This window comes from Callorhinchus milii, unplaced genomic scaffold, assembly GCF_018977255.1.
Source record: "Callorhinchus milii isolate IMCB2004 unplaced genomic scaffold, IMCB_Cmil_1.0 Scaffold50, whole genome shotgun sequence".
Taxonomy (NCBI): Eukaryota; Metazoa; Chordata; class Chondrichthyes; order Chimaeriformes; family Callorhinchidae; genus Callorhinchus; species Callorhinchus milii.
In genome coordinates, this window is record NW_024704791.1 from 353,547 (window position 1) to 374,281 (window position 20,735).

General features: G+C 42.7%; 1 protein-coding gene across 2 annotated transcripts; it reads right to left on the reverse strand.

The window, feature by feature from the left end:
- Positions 1-612: 612 nt before the first annotated feature.
- Positions 613-19,950, reverse strand: arntl1a (aryl hydrocarbon receptor nuclear translocator-like 1a). Of its 2 annotated transcripts, none has more exons than XM_042345464.1 (18): positions 19,921-19,950; positions 9,990-10,137; positions 9,759-9,779; positions 8,453-8,491; positions 8,116-8,157; positions 7,725-7,882; positions 7,000-7,079; positions 6,816-6,908; positions 6,217-6,334; positions 5,733-5,882; positions 4,933-5,179; positions 4,701-4,807; positions 4,235-4,385; positions 3,478-3,566; positions 2,862-2,970; positions 2,277-2,370; positions 2,046-2,148; positions 613-1,352 (listed from the first exon to the last, which is right to left on the reverse strand). In XM_042345464.1, the coding sequence occupies exons 2-18, from the start codon at positions 10,127-10,129 to the stop codon at positions 1,195-1,197; spliced, it is 1,899 nt and encodes a 632-aa protein (XP_042201398.1). In that variant the 5' UTR covers positions 10,130-10,137; positions 19,921-19,950; the 3' UTR covers positions 613-1,194. The 2 variants fall into 2 exon arrangements, with proteins under 2 accessions (XP_042201398.1, XP_042201397.1); XM_042345463.1 differs by lacking the exon at positions 19,921-19,950 and adding an exon at positions 19,760-19,840.
- Positions 19,951-20,735: the final 785 nt, after the last annotated feature.

Genomic DNA, 20,735 nt, shown 5'->3' on the forward strand with positions numbered 1-20,735 from the left:
ATCACTCAACTGGAGGTAGGTTTCTTCCACATCTATTTTATTTTGTCCTGAATTTGAATCTCATTAAAATGAAATGGACGTTTCATTCTGCAAACTCTACAGTAAATCTTAAATGCAAGTTAATTTTACTAGTCGGGTGAATTGCAAAGTTATATATACTTGACAAAACTTAGTTATAAACCTGACACTTCAGAACATTTTTAAATCAACCCACAATGTCTAAAATATTTGTATATTTTAATTATATGCCTCCTAATTTCTCTCAAAGGACTTTTCAGAAAACCTATAGTAACTTCCTAAATAGCTCTCCATGCATTGTTTAGAATTTCTTTACACAATTTTTGATTAAATCAAGATTTAATAACAGATTCCCTGTAGATACCTGTTGGTGGCAGTAAAGATGCAACAAAGCACTGCATTAACTTGAAATTTCTGGCATTGTATTCAACCAATTTGTAGATTTTGAATTTTGTGTTGGAAGTAACATCACTTATATGTATTGGGGGGACACACACACAAGAATCAACTGTGTTAACAAGCACTGTACTTTATATTAATGTAATACAGTAAGAGGTGCAATAAGAATAAAAGGAAACAATTTCAAGAGCGTTGCTCTCTTACTGATATAGATGTATTTTATATATAAAAAAACTGTACAGCCGATTTAACGACTAACTGAAACTGAATTTGTCATTTTAAAATATTTCACTACATTACTTTCCCATATATTTATAATCATTTCATAGAATAAGAATAAAACACTGACAATTTTGATACAATTAGTACTGAATAAGAAATATGCACCATGGGAATCTGTAGTGTAAAACACCGTCAGAATACATCGAGCACAAGGAGTGGAAAAAGACATTAAACTTGTGAAAATGTTAATGCTTAAATTGTACAATATTTAAAAAAACATCAACACCAGACAAAGTCCTTAAAATATATTCAAGAGCAATACTGAAGGAACTAGACAATAATTCAAGATTAATGCAGCAACTTCATTTTTACTTCCGCAATGCAAGACAAAAATTGGCTAGTTTTTGATATGGCTTGTAATGGATCCAGACATAAAAGCAGTAGCTACTTGAAAGCTAATAATAAGCAACATAATTGGTACAGCTCCACAGAATGACTCCACCCATTGCCAAAATAATGCACTTTTCACTGCTGAAGTTGCTAAAGCAATCGTGTTCAAAGGGGCCACGGTAAGTCACTAAAATCAACCGGCCCACCGAGTCCTGCATCAGCCTCCAAAAGGCTCATTATCACAGACATAGCAGCCTCATCACTGCTGGGACTGCTCGACGAATGATCCTCCATCATATCTATACCCAGGTGGGAGTTATCACCTGGAGAAAGCAACGAGCAGTGAAGTCACACAAATGGGAAAACTTTCACCAACACAACGCAGTATCAGACAACACGACCGAGATAAAGCACAAAACTACATTGGTATAGCGCCTGTCACGTCAGGAGGACGTCCCGAGGCGCTGGACAGTCAGTTTCGGACCCGGCAAGCCACAGTTATTAAAAGGCGTAGAAAACAAACGCAAACATTTGAAAGCCTGAACAATGAATGCAAACCTAAAGCTGTAAAACTGGGACAACAGAACAGCAGATAAAGACTGATGTCTATTATGACTAAATAAATCCAGAGAAGAATCACAGTGCTGACTGCCATTTGTTGACTGCTGTAGCTTGTACTTACACGCAAGTCAATGCTACAGTCAATTATTTGCATCTTAACTGGATTTTCAAAATGTGTAGACACTGCATCGAGTGATCTGATGGCAGTTCTGCAGCGTGGCGGGGGGGGCGGGGGGGTGGGGTGGGGCGGTGCAAGATCTGGAGTCTTCAACAGGCCATACATCACTCATCAGCCGAACAAAAGCAAAGGTAAACTCCTGCTGGATTAGTGAAGCACTCTATCAAGATCCTATAATGAACCCACCTGATTTATCGAAATGAAGACAAACAGACAAGTGTATTAAAAAAGAATGCACTTTTGCTGTAGTAGAATTGCCAAACACAGCAGCACTTACTTAGTAGCGAGTTATTGTCAGGATACGGATAACCTGAGCTATCTGTGACATGGCCAGGCACTAATCCACCACAGGCCACATCTGGAGTTCCACCGTTCAAAATCTGCAGAAATAACGAACAAAATGTACAATTCAAAGTAACTGTGGTACGTGGAACATTTGGTAAGTACAGAATGACTTGAAATTGGATGCTTTGTTCAGGAAGCGTTTCAGCCAGTACAAAGTTCCTACCTTCTTGCCTCCTGGAGATGATGTGTCGGGAGGGGGGGTGCTGGTCATGTTGAGTGGACTGGAACTGCAGCTCGAGGGAGATGATCCTCTGATCCTATCAAACAATCTCATTATTAACAGAAACACATGGAAAGGCGAAGCAAACCTCAAATGAAGTTAGCAAAATGTCACCACTTCAGGTGTTGACACCCAAACAGCTGCTGTTCTTCATGTGCAAATCCAGAAGTAAAACCTTATCAAGTTGGCTGTTTAGCTGTGGGGTTCAAGCCTGAGTGCAAACACAGGTCAACTTCCAATGTTACCCCAAGGGGGAGGGAAAGGAGGGGCATAAACAATAATAATAATGCAGTCAACACCCCACCAGAGAATCACTAACAGGATTTGCCACAAAACTCTCTTGATCAATATTGTACACTTATCCCTCCAGTCCAATACTTTGTAAATGGGTTAAATTATTAAAGATATTAGCATTTGCCAGTTCACGTTTTGTAATGAATTAAAATACTTTAGGTGCTGAAATGTGTAATAGTTATTATACAAACATGTTTTTATCCTTTATGGGAGCGAAACACAATAATTAGTTACCTCTGAAGCTCCATAACCTCTTCAGCTATCATTCTTCCAATCTTCCCGGCCCCAGCACGAGTTCCACCAGGAATGCCAGGAACTGTGGTGAGAGCTCGCTTTGAACTAGCTAGATTGTGGAAACAGAGAGAGAGTGCAAAGCGTTCAAAAGACTCGATCAGAAAAGTTCTTTCGAGTTTCATCTGCTCAAATGGGCCATTTCACTTCATCAATGTGCTAAACATGCACACCTACAACCCGGTACAACTATTCTACACAGTTTAAGGTGGTTTACAATTGTTTTGGAAACCTAACTGGAGCAGTCTTGATTCTCTATGTTTCCTCTGGTTAAAAGACCGAGAAGCGATGGAACCTCAAATACATTTTAATTCTCATGGCCTTTGGTTTAAAGCAATCAAAATGATCTTTCCCCTGCTCAAAATCATTCTGTCCCAGGACTCCAACACTGCGGAACTCCTTCCCTCTCCCCGAGTTTTCTAGCTTTTAAACTCCAAACCCTATGTAGTCAGTCCTTGTGCCGTTACTCAAGTTTCGCAATGAAATTAAATTAGTTACTTGCTGTTTGTTTTTCAGAACACACCCTCCTCCCTTCCAAATAAAAGCAAATATTCTGTACCTTCTGCAGTCTGTAGCAAGCTGTCCATGTTGGGAGGTGAGCCCGTGAGAGACAGAGCAGCAGAATCCCCTCCATCGAGAGAGCTGGCACTGGGAAATTGTAAGTCAGCAGTTTAGCTTCCTTCAGTCACAATCGCCTCCTTTTGTGCAGTTCAAAAACAATAGCGGCTTTGCTCCACAACTGGCCTGTGCTAACGCAGGCCTCGGAGTGTCTGACACTGACACGAGATGCCAATAAACAGGAGGGAGGGACAAAGAGAGTGGGGGGAGGGAGGAGGTGAGCTCCATCCCCAGCTCCAACATGCCTCTCATGGCATGAACCAAATACTATACATTCTGTATAACAAGCAGTCAACATCAAAGGGCAATTACCGAAGAGTAGTTTCACTTTTTTTAAAAAAAACTTAAATTTCAAAGTCCCCAGAGCGGTTAGATTAGACCAGAGACCAGGAGGGAGGACTCAGAACTCCAGCACTGGATTTCCAACTGGCAGATGTCATTGCACTTCCACTGACAGACAAGACAACACTAACTTCTGACAACTAATACTTTATACCATCAGCAATCCTGATCGCTTGAGGTGCAGCAACTTACATTCACAATTCATTCTGCATTTGTAGAGCGCTCTTTATGTACAAGAATTTGCAACTTTGTGGTTCTGAACAAGAATGCAGACTTTCATTGATATATTAAACACAAGCTTATTTATCAATTCCGCAGGAGCCCAGACACGTGCACAAGTCGCTTTTGATACTTACAAAACAACGGTGTTTGTGGAAACTATATATTCAACTTCTTTGGTCCATGGATTCAGGAAACTGAACCACCGACTCCTCAGTGTGATAAAAGAGCCATCTTTTATTCTGAATTTATAGCAGCTGGTCGTGATTTTGTCCCTACTCTGTAACACTAAACATTAAAGACAAAGAAATAGAATGAGAAAACAACAGGGACACTTCCCTCCAATGTCTTGTATCAAATAAAATGCAATCTAATTGGGAATTCTTTCAATATTTCGACAGACTTTTGTTTGTTGTTAAGAAGAAGCCATAAATGACTAGTAATTCTTACATGATTGCTGAATAATAGCTTGAGAACTAATAGAAGTGAATAGGAAGCCAATTGGTGTGGAATCAGGTTCCGACTCCCTCACTACAATAAGCTAATTCTGACTCAGCGCCCCTCTTCATTATACTGTGGTAAGTGATGTGGGCAGGACCTTACCTTGTCTATGGCATTCTGCGAGATGCACGATGTCATCTTGGTGGAAGTATTCATAACACGAGGTCCCGAGAAGCTCTTGTGGTAAATACCCCAGAATCACGGTTGCCCTAGATTAAAAAAAACTTTTTTTCCACCCCTTTCCCCAAATACACAGAATGTTATTTTTAAACAAGAAGAAAATCTGGCAAATGACGCCCTTTACAATGGTTGAACATCTCGAGGCCTTTCTTACCTCTGATCTACAAACACAAACTTCCCATCTATAGCGTGGCGAGAAACATACTCTGTTGACTTGACTCTAATTTCACCGCTGATGGGTTGTGGGACTATGTGGGGGTGCAATCGGCCAATAGCGACAAGGCAGCTCAGGTTACAGCCTTCGTTGTCAGGCTCGTTATCCTCATCTAACCCCATTTTGGTGGGCGGCCAGCTCTTCAGGTAGCCGGTGCTGTGAATGGTGCAAAAACTTTTGCGGTCGGCTGCGGGAGGCAAGAAATCGAGGCTTCAGCGTGAAGTTTTGAGTTGGGTTTTACATCAGCTGAGCATGAAGCCAATGGATATGTAAGCATTCATTGTCCAGCTTCTCACTAGAGTTCACATTCACTAAAACACGAAAATCGTACAAATCTGGAAGTGGAAGTTACCAGAATTGCGGAATCTTGGCTCACAAAGCTTAAAACAAAACACCTTCTGGGATTGCCAGCTCGCTGTTGATGTCATATCCTGTGTTTTGCCCTAGCGCGCTATGCGCAGGAAGTACAACTAATATCTCTTTGCAAAGGAATGTCAGCGGTGCATCTGTGCGTAGCATGCAGGAAGTGAGGTCAGTGGTGATAATGTGCTTCTTTATAACACAGACTCGGAGGTTAAACCCGATATTATGAATTCTCAATGAAAAAAGGGTAAAACGGAGACTGTGCCTTTATTGGCTGCCCCGGAGTTTTCTTGCGCATCTCAATTTACAAATAGAAGATGCTGAGCACGAAGAAGAAAGCTTTAGAGGTTAAAAAGGGGGAGAAGATGAATTACTACCTTTCTTCTTAGAGCAGGTTGAAGAAAAATCCTTCTCCTCCACTTTAACTGAAGGTCTATTGCACTTCATACGACAGAAAAACGAACGTCTTGCTCCTGAACAGAGCCGCGATGGTCCTGGGGTTATGTCCGTCTTGACTGGCAAACCAGCTGGAACCAGGGAACAGAATAATATATACAAATGAGCATAACCTTAACTAAACACTTCGTCTAAAGCAAAATTGTTTGACACGCAATAAATCATCGGAGCTGGCGGGATTAATATATTCCATTTAAATGCAAATTAAATCAAAGCAGAAGAAAGCAAATAATTAATCGGGTTACCGCTGGATACTCGCATTCAATGTCTATGACAAATACCTCTAGCAAAAGCTAAGAAACTGCAAATAGATTCTGTCTGTGTTAACTGCCTCTGTTCCAGTTCATTTTTTTTTGGATTTAGTTTTCAATCTCTTTGCTTTCACAGCAGAAAAACAAGTCTTACTTTTCGCGTCTATCAGTCTTTCTCGTGGTGCGGTGTCAGATGATGAAAGCTGCTCTTTAACTTTGGCGATGTCCTTAGGATGGAGGTAGTCAAACAAGCTCTGACCAATCAGATCAGTCTGAAAAGGGGGCAGAAAAGAGAGTAACTACACAGAACCAATGTAAATACAGTAGTGCAACCGTGACTACAAATAAGCAGGCCATCGATTAACAGAAAATGCATTTATAAGTGAAATATATCCTCAATTCTAATTAATAAATTATTTTTAGGACACAGCGCGGCATTCTGAAAGATTGTCTCTTCCTACAGAAGACATTTGCTCCTCAAAGGCATATGGTAAACATGGAAACAGTTGATGGTACAGTATAGCAAGGCTTTGATTTGGAGCTTCCTCATTTACATTACAGATAGCCAACCTGCATTGGTATCATACTTGCGGATAACATAACATCATAAATCTACACGGCAGTTTTGAACCACAGTGCAGGATGTGGTTCAATATCCGGTGAACCAAGTCAGTCACTTTACCATCAACAGTGCAAGCATTATCATTATATGGATCACATGAAATGTGCTCGCTCCCAGCTGAAGGACTTTACCTGACTGTAGTTGAGAATTTTGAAGACGGATTCAGACACAAAAAGTATCTTCCCTCGATCACAACCCACAACGAAAAGGAACCCATCAGCTGCCTGTGAACAGACAGTTTTATTAACAATAATTGCTCTTTGCTAAAGTAAGTTTGTTAAAATACATGCAACATTAAAAATATACTGTACACACCCTGAGGATAAGATGCTTCAGTTCATCATCTGATAGGAAAGCTGGTTTGTAGTTAACTTCTGTATAAGCATTTGTAGCACCTGATACACAAATAAGATATAAACGGATCAGATAAGGGGAAAAAAATTCAACATTTTTATACTTCAATTTTCAACTGTCAGATTTTTAAATTTGATTTCCAACACGCTCTCGATTAACAATGTCTCTTAAATCATTCACTGTTCCAGCAATATTGCACGTAATCTTTTCAGACACCTAGTCTCCGCACATCAACTAAACTGTGTATGAGAAAAAGATATCTGGTAACATCCTTTACTTTCAAGGTTAAGTTTACATTCAAAGTTTTCGCTTCACTAGTTTTCTCTGAATTTATGGGAAGTTGTATTTCCTATTGAAAAACAATGTAGCATTTGTTGACAAACAATCATAGGTTGGTAGCTCTAGTTTAATAATAATCATCATCCTTGTGTTTGATATCGCACCTATTGGAGCAAAGCACTTCAGAGTTCTCCGTGTTAAGTGACTGCATGAATTGTAGGCGAACGCAGCAGCCAAATTGTGCACAGTAATGCTCCACAGGCAGCCATTAATAATGACCAATTTTTGATATATATTTAAGGGGCTGACTGTTGGTCAGGACCTCCGGGAGCCCCTCCCCGAGACACGTGCGGTGCAACTTAAATTTGTGTTAGTTTGGCAAGTACATCTGTTGAGTAACGCCTCACCTCGTAGTGTTTTCATATGCTGTACAGCCATCCGCAGCACAGTGAGTTTGTCCAGTTTCCTGGACATGGCATTGCATGTAGGCACCATGGAGGCCAGTTCATCAATGAAACTGTTCATTTTATCTCGCCGCCGCTTCTCTATTTGGCTGTGGGCCTCTCTGAAACACGAACAAGAAGGTGTCATTTCCGCAAAGTAGCACATAACATAGGTGGAACGTTACACGGCCAAAAGTTTGGATCCGATCAAATTCCTTTGCTCTTCCAATATAATTCCCATCACCCGGAAGTCAGCTTTTTTAAACAAAAAAAATTTGCTCATCAAGTGTCCTGTGAGCTATTGTATCCAGACAGTATTATACTGTTCCCGATAACAGAACCAGAAGGAACGTACCTGGCGTTTTTCACTCTGCCATGCTGGTCTGCACATTCCATCCTGAAAAAAATATACATTATGAAACCCGCATCGATGACCTGCACTTCCAATTACAAAACAAACTTACATCAGTACTCTCTGGGCACCTGAGCTAGGGGCCGGGGGTGGCGGGTGGGCGGGCCGGGGGTGCGTTGGGACCCTGGGGGGGGCGCGGATCGGGGGTGGGGGGGTGGGGAAGACAATTGAAAGCTTAGACAAAGAGCTGAATCTTGAAATGGACCTTGAAAGGAGTCCAGGGAGTCAGTGAGTCGGAGACTAATTTAATTAACACATCACAAGGAGTATTGAACCATACCTGCCATGCTGGTCATCTTTGTCTGTATCCATGCCATCCCTAGAAACAACAAAATGCATATGAAAAGTCTTTCAAGTTTCGGACAATTAAAAATATGAAACTACAGAAATGAATTCCCCTAATCCAGCTGTGCCACCATCCATCCAATCAGGCAGTCAACGATTGCCTGAGCGGGATTCCTTTGTACATCAGTTAGTTATATGTTTCATTTTTAATATAATTATCCAGATTGTAAACCTTAAAGAGGAGATGATTACATGAAATTATCCTTTGCGATGTGACAGCAATTAGAATATTACAGATTTAGGATTTGCAACAATGCTTTCTTAAAAAAATTACAAGTCTGGAATTAATACCAACATAGGAATTGTCAAATAGTACAGTCACAAGGATGGACAGATCACCTATTTGCAAAGCTACAGATGGGGGAATAAAGAGGCAACTTCATCTTGGTGAACTGACTGAATTACTGGTCTTTGTAAACAATTACTGTAAGTGCAATCACAAGGTAAAGTCACTGTATTGGAAATCCGAGCTAAGTGTGGGATGTGGTAAGTGCAAGTCTGACGTCAGAGATTTAAAATTATAAGAAAGTATCCTGTGCGCTCAAATCTGAACATGTAGTTCATAGGGGATAAAGCATCTGTTACACATTGTATAATAATACACTGGGCAGCGTCGATCTTAATGGATAATTTTATTAAACTCTGTTGGTGACTGCCTCCAGAGTATTAATGGCACTGCTACAAAGTGGTATTTTCACATCATAAGTGGGAAATGTAATGTTCAAACGCTTTGCCTCATTAGCTCAATATCCTATCAGTGCGCAGACACCAGAACGGCACGGCAGCCTCTCCTTGCCTATCTGGCTACCTTACCATTATTGCCCAGACATAACCTACAGACATAACGGTGGCTGTGGTTCTCACAGTTGGATAAGAGATGAAGATGAAATAAAGCAAATTGCACCAATGTATTAATTACTACTTATATAAGGCTGATGAAGACAAGGCCCATGAAGACAAGGTCTTTCAATCATACCAGATTTTGATAAAAATAAAGACATACACTATGTAATCTGATATTTGTAGCCACTTTTGAATATAGATCGGTTAGGTCCCAAATGATCACATTACTACAGTATTGTGTACTTCAAGTATAAAGTATCTAGGTTACCTTTGTAAGGTAAAGAATCTTTAGGTTAATTGATCAGCTAATGAAAAAATCAGAATCAACCTTACACAAACGAGAATAAAGTAGAACTGGTAAAAAGTTCCACTAGCAGTTAAAGAGGTCTCATACTTACTCAAATGAAAATCCATCAAGTCTGAAAAATAATCACAATACTGAGTTAGTGAAATGGCGAGACAAATCTATGGGTTTGAAATGCTAGATACTATAGTAACACGGTGCACTAATCAGAATGATGGATTTCATTAAGTTGATAAAGAAAAGTAATCAGATTTGGGGTGGTGGAGGGGAGAGGGGAAGAGAAACAGCATAGAAGCAATGGAAAATCATAATGGTTTAGACTTACTGGTAGTCTGTTGAACTTCCCTTCCGCTTGCGTGGGAAATCCATGCTGCCTGTGCCCAGGGAACCCGATATCAAGCCGGTCGGATCAGAGGAGATAAAATCATTTATCGTTGAGGATATGTCCATCCTTTGGTCTGCCATTGGACTATCTGAAAAGGTCACACACATAGAGTTACAACTGGTTGTACATTTTCAGCTCTTTATTCGGTCTGTTTCCTACTCCTCCTCTTCCTTCTTTTCTTGCCATCGCCTGAATTCTATGCACCATTCCCCCAGGGCGGGCAGGCCTCAACAAAAACAACAACAAACTTGCATTTATCAAGCACTCTTCATGCCGGGCAGCGTCTCAGAGCGCTTCAGACCATGAGGAAGCATTTGGGAGAAGTCTGAGGAATTGCAGCCCGTGAAAAAAAAAAGCAGCTTCAGGAGATGAGAAGGGGACTATAGGAGAGGCTTGTCAATAACAAAAAGGATCTCCTCTAGACATATCATTTGTAGTTAGATCTCTACACTAATCTCAGACAGTAGAACACGCTTGTGAGGCAAGGACCCAATCTTTTAAGCACATCACAGCAATCACAGTAAGTGGTTTTATTTTTGGAGTGTACTTTTATAGGTCTCACTGCTGCCGTACAATGCGTTTTTAGCACCTGCTATAATCTGCTTAACTAACGCCTGGAATATGAAGTGCTAATTTAGGATTAACCACCTAGTTCAGACACACGTGTAACTCCTAAGGCAACTTCTTAACACTTCAATCCTTTTATGGCAATAAATGAACTCAACACAAAAGTGGCACAAGATTATACAGCCAGACAGTGAGGTAACAGAACAAGATCAGTGATCATGAAATATATTGGGTTCTACAACAACAACCACGATTTATACAATGCTCTGCATCCAGGACAAGGTCAGGGTGGGCCGCGGAACAAGGGAGGAGTAAAATAACAGCACAGAAACAGTAAGTACTGAATGGCAAATTCCAGGAAGGAAATACAATAGAATCTTACAGGGGAATCGTTACGTCAATATATGTGTATTCACACAAAGGTCTACTTTATCCATCGAGTCCTACAACGAGCAGCACCCTACTTGTCTAAGGTGAACATGTACGAACACTTGCAACTTGAATTCTGATCCTACAAAATGTTATATTCTATCCAGTTGATTTCTCATTACTTTCTTGAATCACTTCATCATGCGTCTCTCGCGATGATCATATTTTAAGCAAGAAAAGGAAACTTTGGCCATTGGTGTACACACGCACATACAGACACACGGACAGTTTGTAACCTAAAATAAAAGCCTAGGGACTATAGCCCATCAAAAAAGTACCGTATAAGCAAAGGGAATAAAACTAAATACCTACAGCCCATTGGAGCTTGTTTTTATTCTGAGATGGTTTCTGGAGCTGAAACATGAATACCCTATTAATGGCATATTATCAGGTACCTATACTTTATAATGATAGCCAACATGTACCGCCCGTTCTTGCTCACGCACAAACAGTGAAATTTTATGAGGACCAATAGAAAAATAGCCAATTACCGCGGATGATCCTGTTGCCGAGTTACTTTAAGTAGCAATTGAACCTGCGCCAGGCGAGGCATTTCCTGATTAAGCTTCATTGTGAAATCTGAGAAACAGTAGGAGCAATATTGCCCAAGTACATTGCATGTCAGCCACAGCCCTCTGCTTGCAAATCGGACCAGCCTCACCTTGACGCACATAAATTGCCTTTATTTTAAGGTCAATTCGAAACCCCCCTCCACCATGAGATGCCATACAACAAAGAAATGTCTTATAATCTCCCAATGTTCCCTCCGCACAAATCCCCCTCATGTGCATCAGTCACATGACTGGCTTACTTATTCATGAACCAGAGCTGATCGCGTGATCACACTGCATCTCGCTGAACAAATCAAGGTCAGGCATAAAGTAGGTCAGATGAATCAGTCACAACAGCTGCTCGCGAAGAAAACAGCGACAGCAACAAGCGACTGCTGAGTTAACCCTAACTGTGGCTCAACGTGGACTGTGTACAGACAAGAAAGTGCTGGCAATGAAGGAAAGACATTCTCCTTCTATTTGGTTACGGTCCCAAAGCGCGGACATCATCTACTATACCTCACTCGGACGGTACAGTGGTTGATTTTTTCCTCCCAAACTCAGGATGCAATCTTGAAATGTAATAATCGTCCACGTATTTGATATATTGCCTTATCACATCGTTGAGACATCTCAAAATGCTTCACAAGATTTTGCTCTTGAGTGCAGTGACTATTTGTCGGCGAATGTGACAGCCAATTTGTGCACAACAACGTCCCACAAACCTGCACCAAAAATGCACACCGTTTCAAACAAATGGGAAATTTCAGGAATGGGTGGAAGTCTATCCTTCAGCACATTTTTTCAAAGCATGGCAATGGGTTTCTTCGTGCGTCAGACACCTCACTGCTCCCCCACAAATCCTCCATTGATACCAACTCCACGAGAAGTATTGAAGGCCATTAAAGATCACAGCATCCCAGACACGCTCCTCTTCAACCCACGCCCCAATGGGGAATGCGGATTTGCATCAAAAGATTTATGCGCGTCATGAAGCAAAACCCTGTGATCTGGATTCTCGTCTTCGCAGGCGTGTGTGTCTCAAACCTGAATGAGCTGCCCCGCTGAAACCTAGTAACAAACAGGCAGCTCTACATGATTGCGTTTGCAAGTCCCGCTCACTGCCAGATCAGTAAAATAGGACAGCAGAATAGGAAGCATCTGCAGACACAGCAGCAAAGATGGCCATGGCCATCTAAACAGCTATCTCCACGGTCATTTCCAGGCTAGAGATGGCCATTTCTGGGCTAATTCAGCAGTTTAAACACTATATTGTGGGTTTTTTTGTGGGGCGGGGGGGGGGGGGGGGCATTCTGTCCCCTTCCTCTCTTTAAATTCTTGTACATTTCCACAAGGCGCCCTCGACTGCCTCTCTCCTGTGACCATCCTCCATGCCCAGACAACACGGTTTGCTTGATAAAGATTATGGGTGGAAACCTTTGACTGACTGAATTCCCATCATCTCCCCGTCTAAGGGGGTTGAGGCCAATCGAAGCACCATTCCTAGCTCTTGGCCTCAAGGTTCCCAGGCGAGAAATCAAATAACGATGGTTACATTTGATGATGTGACAAGGTGAAATGCAATAAAAAGCCAATGTTGCTGAACAAAATGGACAAACTCATTCAGGAGACAGTATGGCCCCTCCACTTCTGACCGAGCGAGTGGGGGGGGAATCACACTAGTTTCGTGGTAAATACAATACAAAACTCTCACTGACAAGAAATGCCAAAAGAGAAGGTTGTGTGAATTATTCACAACATAAAATACCCGGGGAATAAAGTGTATAGTGCGCTGGGCACTGAAGCCACTGATGTACATTGATTGGCTTTTAAAAATGAGATGAGTGGTAAAGAGTCCACTTAATTTTGCAGAAATGTTGTCAGCCGGTAATATTTCAATTGATTTTTAAGTGAAGCAAAAACAACAGCTTACATTTATATAGCGCCCTTCACATATAGATATATACAGTTATATATACATATACAGATATACATATATAGATATATATACACACACACACACAGATATATAGATACACATTACACACATATATATACACATATACAGATATACATATATATATATACACACATAAATATACACACAAATACAGATATACACATATATTGATATACATATATACATAAACAGATACACACATATATACACACACAGATATACACATATTCATACATATACAGATACACATACCAATCTACAGATATATATACTGTATATATTCGTTTATAACATATATTTACATATATTTTATAATATATTATAACTTAGATGAGATGTTAAAGCGAGTTTCCTTCTGCCTGTTCAGGTGGATGGTAAAGATCCCGATGCACTATTCGAAAAGAGAAAGGAGTTTTCCTGTTGTCCTGACCCCAAATAAAGAATTGGTCACTCACTCCATGTTTATTTGTAGGACAATGATGTGCGCAAACTGGCTGCCACCTTTCATCCACAAATTTAGTCAATCCACTTTACAGCATATCCTGTGAGGTGCGTTGAGACATCTTGACCACGTGATAAGACGCTATATCAAATGCAACGACTATTATTATCTTATACAAAAGAGGAATTCATTCAAGCAGACAAAATTAATTCGGCTGTGTATAACACAAAAAGTAATGTTCAGAGGCTGAGGCTTAAATTAGGTTATACCTTTTATGCTCATTCTTTGGAAAATACGTCATAACCTAAATGAGCACAAACAGCTTGACCACAGATTTACAGCAGGATTAACTGTGCACTGAATTTCTCCCCCAAATATGGATATTCTGCAAAATCATACCGCTGAGCAACTCGAGGAGCAGCACATCACAGAAAACAAACAGGTCTGATCTTCCGAAAATGCTGTTGATGCAAGGATTTGCAGGGTTGGTATGGTAACATCTTCCAGTAGCATTCTTACTAACACTGAGGTTAACTCATTTTGAGTTCCTATAACCCCACTGGACGTACACAGTACATAGAAAGAACAGAACCTAAAAGACCCACTGAGTTCACTCTGGTAATAATTCCTGCATTCCACCTCCCACCTAACATTCAAAACTGCACCTCTTTCCAGATTTCAACCACCACCACTACCCCTCCCTCCCCCCTCCCTCCCCACACCTTTCCCAGTGGCAAAAATCAAAGACAATCTGGAAAACTATTCCTCGATCCTGGTAGAGAGAGCTCAGGGAGGGGCTCAGCCCCCACCAACGCAAGAGCCAATCCCCCTGGGGACCACTCACAGTAATGTTATTGAGGCACAATTAGACAGTAGCGATTCAAAGGAATCTCAGCAACCAGGTTATGGTATATAAGTAGTTCATGAACAATAAATAGGTGGAATATATGAGGCACCGTTTCGAACACATCAAAGGAAGGTTCAATTCATAAAAAAAGTTACACCTGACATTATGTCAAGCGAGGATTTATTGCACAAAATAAATGTGGAAAACTGGGCACCTACTGTGTGTATCTGAGTAGCTTTTGACTATACAGTAGTTTTCAGTAATCAGTTTCCAAATTATGCACAGTATCCATCAAGTCTGTAGAACTACAGCAATTTTCCCCCCAGTTAAATACACGGTAAGAAAATCTATGCTAATTAAACTTAATTTAATTTAGTCAAGGCTCACTACAACTAAAACAATGTTTAACGCCTACACAAAATAGACTTCCCTTCCAAGTCATAATATAAGTACTACAACAGTCTGCTTGCACTGAGGTACAAAAATTCACGCACATCTTCTTTCTTGACAGCTCAGTCAAACCTCGCTGCACCCAGTGCTGTGCTGAGCCGATTGACAGACAGGAGAATGGAAAGCCTAAAGATCCCTAATGAAGAGAATGGATGTCAGAGGAAAGGCAGTATCAGGCTCATCTTGGTCAAATAAACTGCCTCCATTCAATACCTGGGCTCACACATGAAAAGGAATATAGACAGAGAAAGCTAACTCACATGCAACCACCTTCAGAAAGGGAGAAGGTTAGAGTGCACGTAAACTCCAATTGGCCTACAATACACTGACGAAACACATCTGTAATATTGGAGGGATGAGGTTTAAATAAAAAAAGGGCAAAATTCCCCTGGGATCTACATTTTGCAGGTTACAAAGTACACACTGGAAGAGTCAGCAACGAGAGTCAAAGTCCAGTCATAGAAAGTGTTTGTAAATGAGTAAACGGGTGTCTGCTATTGCAATTCTGATCAGACTTGAACACCCATTCATACAGAACTTCTGGCAATACAGTACGAATGAGGTGTTACCAACTCCGATCACATTGCAATAACATTTAAACAAGATCAGTTCACTTTTCAGAAGGAAAAAAAAACATATCTTTGTGCGTTAAAGTCAATCAATAATCACCCTCATGACAGGACTGTCCAGGTGCCGGTGGACCTGCTAATAAAATGCTGATAAACTCGTAAAGTCACCGCACAATAGGATGACAGGAAATTACAAAATCACTTGGGCTGATTTAAACAGATTTCAAGGCAGACTTTTGCTCCTTCCAATTATATCCCCTTCCACTGCTTAGCAAATACATCAATGGACACATTTCAAGAGCCAGCGATAGCCATTCATTACCTGAACCCAAGCGCTCGTTCCTTCATGAGCAACCCTGGATGGCGAATGTAAGTTGCTTATTTAACAGTGAGATTTATCACCATCCAAGAATTTATAAACACATTGTAATATTGTTTAGCGACATTGTAGCACTACTAAGTGCCAATTTTATTTTACTATAAGCAGACTGTCATACTGTTTGGCATCACTGCGGGCTTCAAGCTTGTGATCATGGTCCAGTTGATTGCCAATGTATTTGAAAGTCACAAGTTGTTACCCAAAACATTTCTTAAAGATCAATGTTTGAACGTAAACTATTCACTTGACCTTAATTCGAGACTGATATTTTAAAAGGTGTAGTAAGCACATCACAACACAGTGCCATCCAGAGATTGATTAGCCAAGTCAAGCATCGAGAAACATCAGCCACTGTTGTCTCCCAGTTACAAGGCACATACTGTATATTACTTCACGAAAGTCACATAAAAGTAGAGTTTGACACATTTGTGACTTGGAAAGTTTCAAAAAAAAACTGTAATCACCAGCAAAACGTTTATATTTAGGTTGTGTGTGTGTATATATATATAACTGCCTTTTTTCCCCAGTTTAATATCAAAATGTAATTTTCACGACATTGTTTCATTAGTTAACAACAGATCACAAAACAAATGTGGAGCCGCGTTCTCTCTCTCTCTCTCTCTCTCTCTCTCTCTCTCTCCACCCTGGACATCTCAGTCTGATATTACAATTGCGGAAACTCACTTCATCAAAACTATAATCGCCTCCACTCGACCGGCACCGGCTCCTGAAAGCTCGTCCCTCGCACCCTCCGCCCCACCATCAGAGGTCGTGCTTTCAGCCAATATGCCCCAAAACTTTCTCGCTCGAATGCACTCCCTCAATCCCTCCACCTCACCCCCTCCCTCTCTCCCCTTCTTCAAGTCCCACCTGAAAACCTTCCTCTTCGACTGTGTTTACGCCCACCCCCGGCTCGGAGCGAGTCAGGCTCCGCCACTGTTAAGCGCCCTGAGACGCTGCCCTGCATGGAGGGCGCTGTTTAAGTGGAATTTGTTGTATAATCAACCTTGCAGCATTGTTATCCCATTTAAAATGATTAAAATGCAACAAAGTTCCTTACTGTACACATTTTAAGAAGCAAAGTTTGCTGTTTCAGTAGATTTGGGTTTGTTACAATTACAGGTTTATGTAGAATCAGAACACTGATAGATAGCAATAATAATAAAAATAATAATCTTGCATTTGGTACAGCGCCTTCTCACACCATTGAAATGTCTCAAAGTGCTTCACAAGATATACTGTAAAGTGGATTGACTTGTGTACTTAGTGGGCAATGGTGTCTGGCTTTTGCGGTGACACATTAACAAGATTAATTCCAGCGTTGCTAGACACGGTATATACCTATATATCACTGGACCATTTGATATGCAGTCGGGACATTTAAAAACAACTACCACCACTACTACCGAAGCAATCAAAAAGGAATGAAGGGCAGACCAAAAAAAAAAAAGCAAGACTGTACCAACGTGTTCAATTTATTCCACTCACGTTAATGAGCCTGACGTACGGTTAACCTGTCTTGAATTAGGGTATCTGCCAAACCCAAACGACCCCAAACCAGCACTGACAGCAGTACAGCAGTTGAATCGCATCGCGCCCTCCCCGGCCAACCTGCAGCAGCACCTCAGCCACAAATACCGCTTTACTGAATTTTAGGTTCATTTTCAAAACGCGTTAACGTGAACACAATATTTGACTTTTTCAAAACCACCACTTGTTAATTTAAGCTCTTCGCAACTTTCTTCTGGGGAGGAGAAGGGAAGGAGCGCGAAGAACTGCAGAAATTTACGGCTGCCGTTTTGACGCCACCACAAAATATAACAACAACAGTGCCACAACTCTGCAACAGTTCCAAATCTTTGTTTCACTTCTCAAAGCGCTCCAACAACGTTATATCTGAACGTATCAAAACATTCACACAATAATAATAATAATCATTTGCATTCTGATACACGTCTTCTGGACATCTCAAAGCGCTTCACAAGATAGACTGTAAAGTGAAGTAACTGGAGATTTATGGGAGAAACGTGGCAGTCAATTGCACACAGCGGCGTCTCACAAACAGTCGTGGATTGAACATAAGAAACAGTTCCAGGAATAGGCCATTCGGCCCCTCGAGCCTGAACCCCGCCATGACTGACCTTCTAACCTAATTCCATTTACCCGTCCTATCCCCATATCCCTTAAACCCTTTACTTTTTATAAAAAAATCTATCAATTGAGTGATCAAATTATTATTTTAGAGCACTTAATAGTGCAATACAAGTGCAAACCCCCAAACCCAGTGCAGTATAAATGTGGGGCAGAGTAATTTTAAGGAAAAAAAAATCTATCAAGAATGAGTTTTGCGACCAAGAAAATCTATCTGGAATTAATATTTCTCACATTGTTCCATATACACAGAAGCAACATTGCATCAACCCGGTCATGTTATAATCGGACGGTCAGAGAGAGAAACACGACACAAACTGGGAATCTGAAATCCAACAGAAATGCTGGAAATCCGTAGTACCACTTCAAACAGAAAAATAGGTCAGTGTTTGGAACTTGAAAAACCTGTCATCCTTCTGCCAGGACCTCACCAGGAGTTTTATGTGTGTGTATATGTGTGAGTGTGTATATGTGTGTGTGAGTGTATATGTGTGTGTGAGTGTGTGTGTGTGTATATGTGTGTGAGTGTATATGTGTGTGTGAGTGTGTGTGTGTGTATGTGTGTGTGAGTGTATATGTGTGTGTGAGTGTGTGTGTGTGTATGTGTGTGTGAGTGTGTGTATGTGTGTGTGAGTGTGTGTGTATATGTGTGTGTGAGTGTATATGTGTGTGTGAGTGTGTGTGTGTGTATGTGTGTGTGAGTGTATATGTGTGTGTGAGTGTGTGTGTGTGTATATGTGTGTGTGAGTGTATATGTGTGTGTGAGTGTGTATATGTGTGTGTATGTATGTGTGTGTGTATATGTGTGTATGTGCGAGTATGTGAGTGTATGTGTGTGTGTGTGTGAGTGTGTGTGTGTGTATGTGTGTGTGAGTGTATATGTGTGTGTGAGTGTGTGTGTGAGTGTATATGTGTGTGTGAGTGTGTATATGTGTGTGTATGTATGTGTGTGTGTATATGCGTGTATGTGCGAGTATGTGAGTGTATGTGTGTGTGTGTGTGAGTGTGTGTGGGGGGGGGAGGGGGTCCTTTTAGATGCTGGTGAGCCTGCGGTGGATTTCCAACATCTCTGCCCCCCCCAATAAAAATGACAGAGGGGGCAATAGGAGAGTGGGGGAGACAGGGGGAGGGCGGGAGAGGGGGAGAGGGGGCAATAGGAGAGGGGGGGGGGGGGAGAGAGGGGGGAGAGGGGGCAATAGGGGAGGGGGGGAGAGGGCTGCAGAAGTGAGTGCTGATGACCTGACGGTTAAAACCTGTCAAAAAAAGGTGAGCTCCAGAGAGAGAGAGAGAGAGAGGGACAGAGGGAGAGAGACACCGAACGCCTCCACACAGCTCCCGGGGAGGGAGAGGGGGTCAGTAACTCACGTGACGATGGGAGAGCAGAGGAGCAGTGAGCGGTGTCCGGAGCCCCCGCGCCCCCCCCCCCCCCGGGGCCCTGTGGCCGCTGTGGCTGCGGTGCGGCCCCGCGCGGTGCGGGTGCGGTGCGGCTCTGACCCACTTTCAGTCGCGGTGACGCTCCGACTGACCTGGTTTCCAGCATCCGCCGCCCGGCCCCGCCCCCCGGCCCGGCTCAGCCAATCAGCGCCGCGCTCGCGGCCCCGCCCCCGGCCCGGATCAGCCAATCAGCGCCGCGTTCCCGACCCCGCCCCCCGGCCCGGCTCAGCCAATCAGCGCCGCGCTCCCGGCCCCGCCCCCGGCCCGGATCAGCCAATCAGCGCCACGCTCCCGGCCCCGCCCCCCTGCTCCGGCTCAGCCAATCAATCAGCGCGAGCAGCGGGGTGGGGGCGGGGAAGGGGAGACGGCATTGGAGGGCAGAGGTGCGAGCGGACCAATCGCTGCCTGTCTTACATCACTGACTCCAATCGGCAGCCAATCATGAGCTCTCTTGCAATGTGGGGGGGGGACACCTGACCAATCGTGGCTTCCCCTCTCCCCTCTCCCCTCTCCGGGGGTGGGGGTGGGGGTGGGGGGGGCCGGAGCTGACCTGCCCCGAGGTGACAGGACGGGCAATGGGAGCCCGACATCCGCCACAGTCTCCAGTCCCGGTTCCTGAGCCGTGGGGGGTGTGGGGGGTGTGGGGGGGATCCCAGGGCACTCACTGCTGACTCCGGCAGCTTCACCCCCCCCCCCCCCCCCCCCCCCCCCCGGCATTGGCTCTCACTAACCTGTGCCCAATACTCCCCGGAATTAGATGAACAGTAAGTGTCCCTCCGGGGAGAGCGAGTGCTGATCGAGTTTCCTCGGTGATGCACCGAGTCACAGCGCCGCTGAGCCACAGCGCCGCAGAGCCACAGCGCCGCAGAGCCACAGCGCCGCAGAGCCACAGCGCCGCAGAGCCACA